The sequence below is a fragment of the Morone saxatilis genome, unplaced genomic scaffold, assembly GCF_004916995.1.
Source record: "Morone saxatilis isolate NCDOM2014 unplaced genomic scaffold, NCSU_SB_2.0 Contig4, whole genome shotgun sequence".
NCBI lineage: Eukaryota > Metazoa > Chordata > Actinopteri > Moronidae > Morone > Morone saxatilis.
The window spans coordinates 17,581,729-17,582,606 of record NW_023339984.1 but is presented as its reverse complement, the minus strand read 5'-3'; the positions used below and the strand labels follow the sequence as shown (position 1 = coordinate 17,582,606).

General features: G+C 36.1%; 1 protein-coding gene across 1 annotated transcript; it reads left to right on the top strand.

Moving 5' to 3' along the window:
• Positions 1–333: 333 nt before the first annotated feature.
• On the top strand, positions 334–878 carry LOC118338063 (butyrophilin subfamily 2 member A2-like; the record flags this gene model as incomplete). Its single annotated transcript, XM_035675236.1, is given in 2 exon segments — positions 334–433; positions 787–878. Coding segments are annotated over 2 exon segments (174 nt in total), but the record flags the coding sequence as incomplete, so codon positions are not given.

Sequence of the window (878 nt, the reverse complement as noted above, 5' to 3'; positions counted from 1 at the left end):
TTAAGTCTGTTGTTTGCAACAAAAGAGGAAGTATAACACTATCATTATTGCACAATACATAGACAGCAAACCACCTTTCTTTCATTGCATTGACAAAGGTAAGCATAACTCCATCTACAGGACACATACAGACATTTCTCACAGCACCTTTGGTTTGAATTAAAAAGAAAAGACAAAAAGGAAGAGTGTGATAAATATGTATTACGTATGCCCTCCTAAGTACTACAAAGTTGCATATATACATTATTCAAGTCAGGTCAAATTAATGAATAAACAAATTAATGATAGATAGATAAACTTTTTAATAAACTGTGTGTGCTTAACTTTCAGAACTTTAAGATACTCACACAGATGGACGAGCTGTCTCTTCAATCTCCACCCAGGCTCCTCAAGGTTTTGGTTGTCTATTTCCTCCTGACACAATGTTATAGAGGTAAGTCACACACAAATATCTTAAAAGGTCTTTGGGTCATTAATAATGACAAACATCCCACCTGTGTGCTATTTATGGTGGGTGTTGGGCATTACACTTCTCCTCTCAAGACAAAGTGGTAAAGCTTTTCAGTGGCTCAAACAGGAGATTTAGAGTCCAATGGAAATTGTATCTATGTGGGATAAGGAAATGTGAATTTTCTCCATTCACATTTATTTCACATGTTGAAACTCATTCAATCAGACTATTTTCCTATTTGGATAATTTGGAGATTGGTATTTTTTGTCCAAACCATAAATATTGCTCTTCCACTGACATCACTGTTTTAAACTTTTCCTTTTGTTCAGCATCAGATACTGCTTCCTCGCCCGTCATCAGTTTACTGGGGATTGACAGAAACAGAGGAGCAGTGATCTTAAACTGTGACTCTAACAGCTGGTATCCA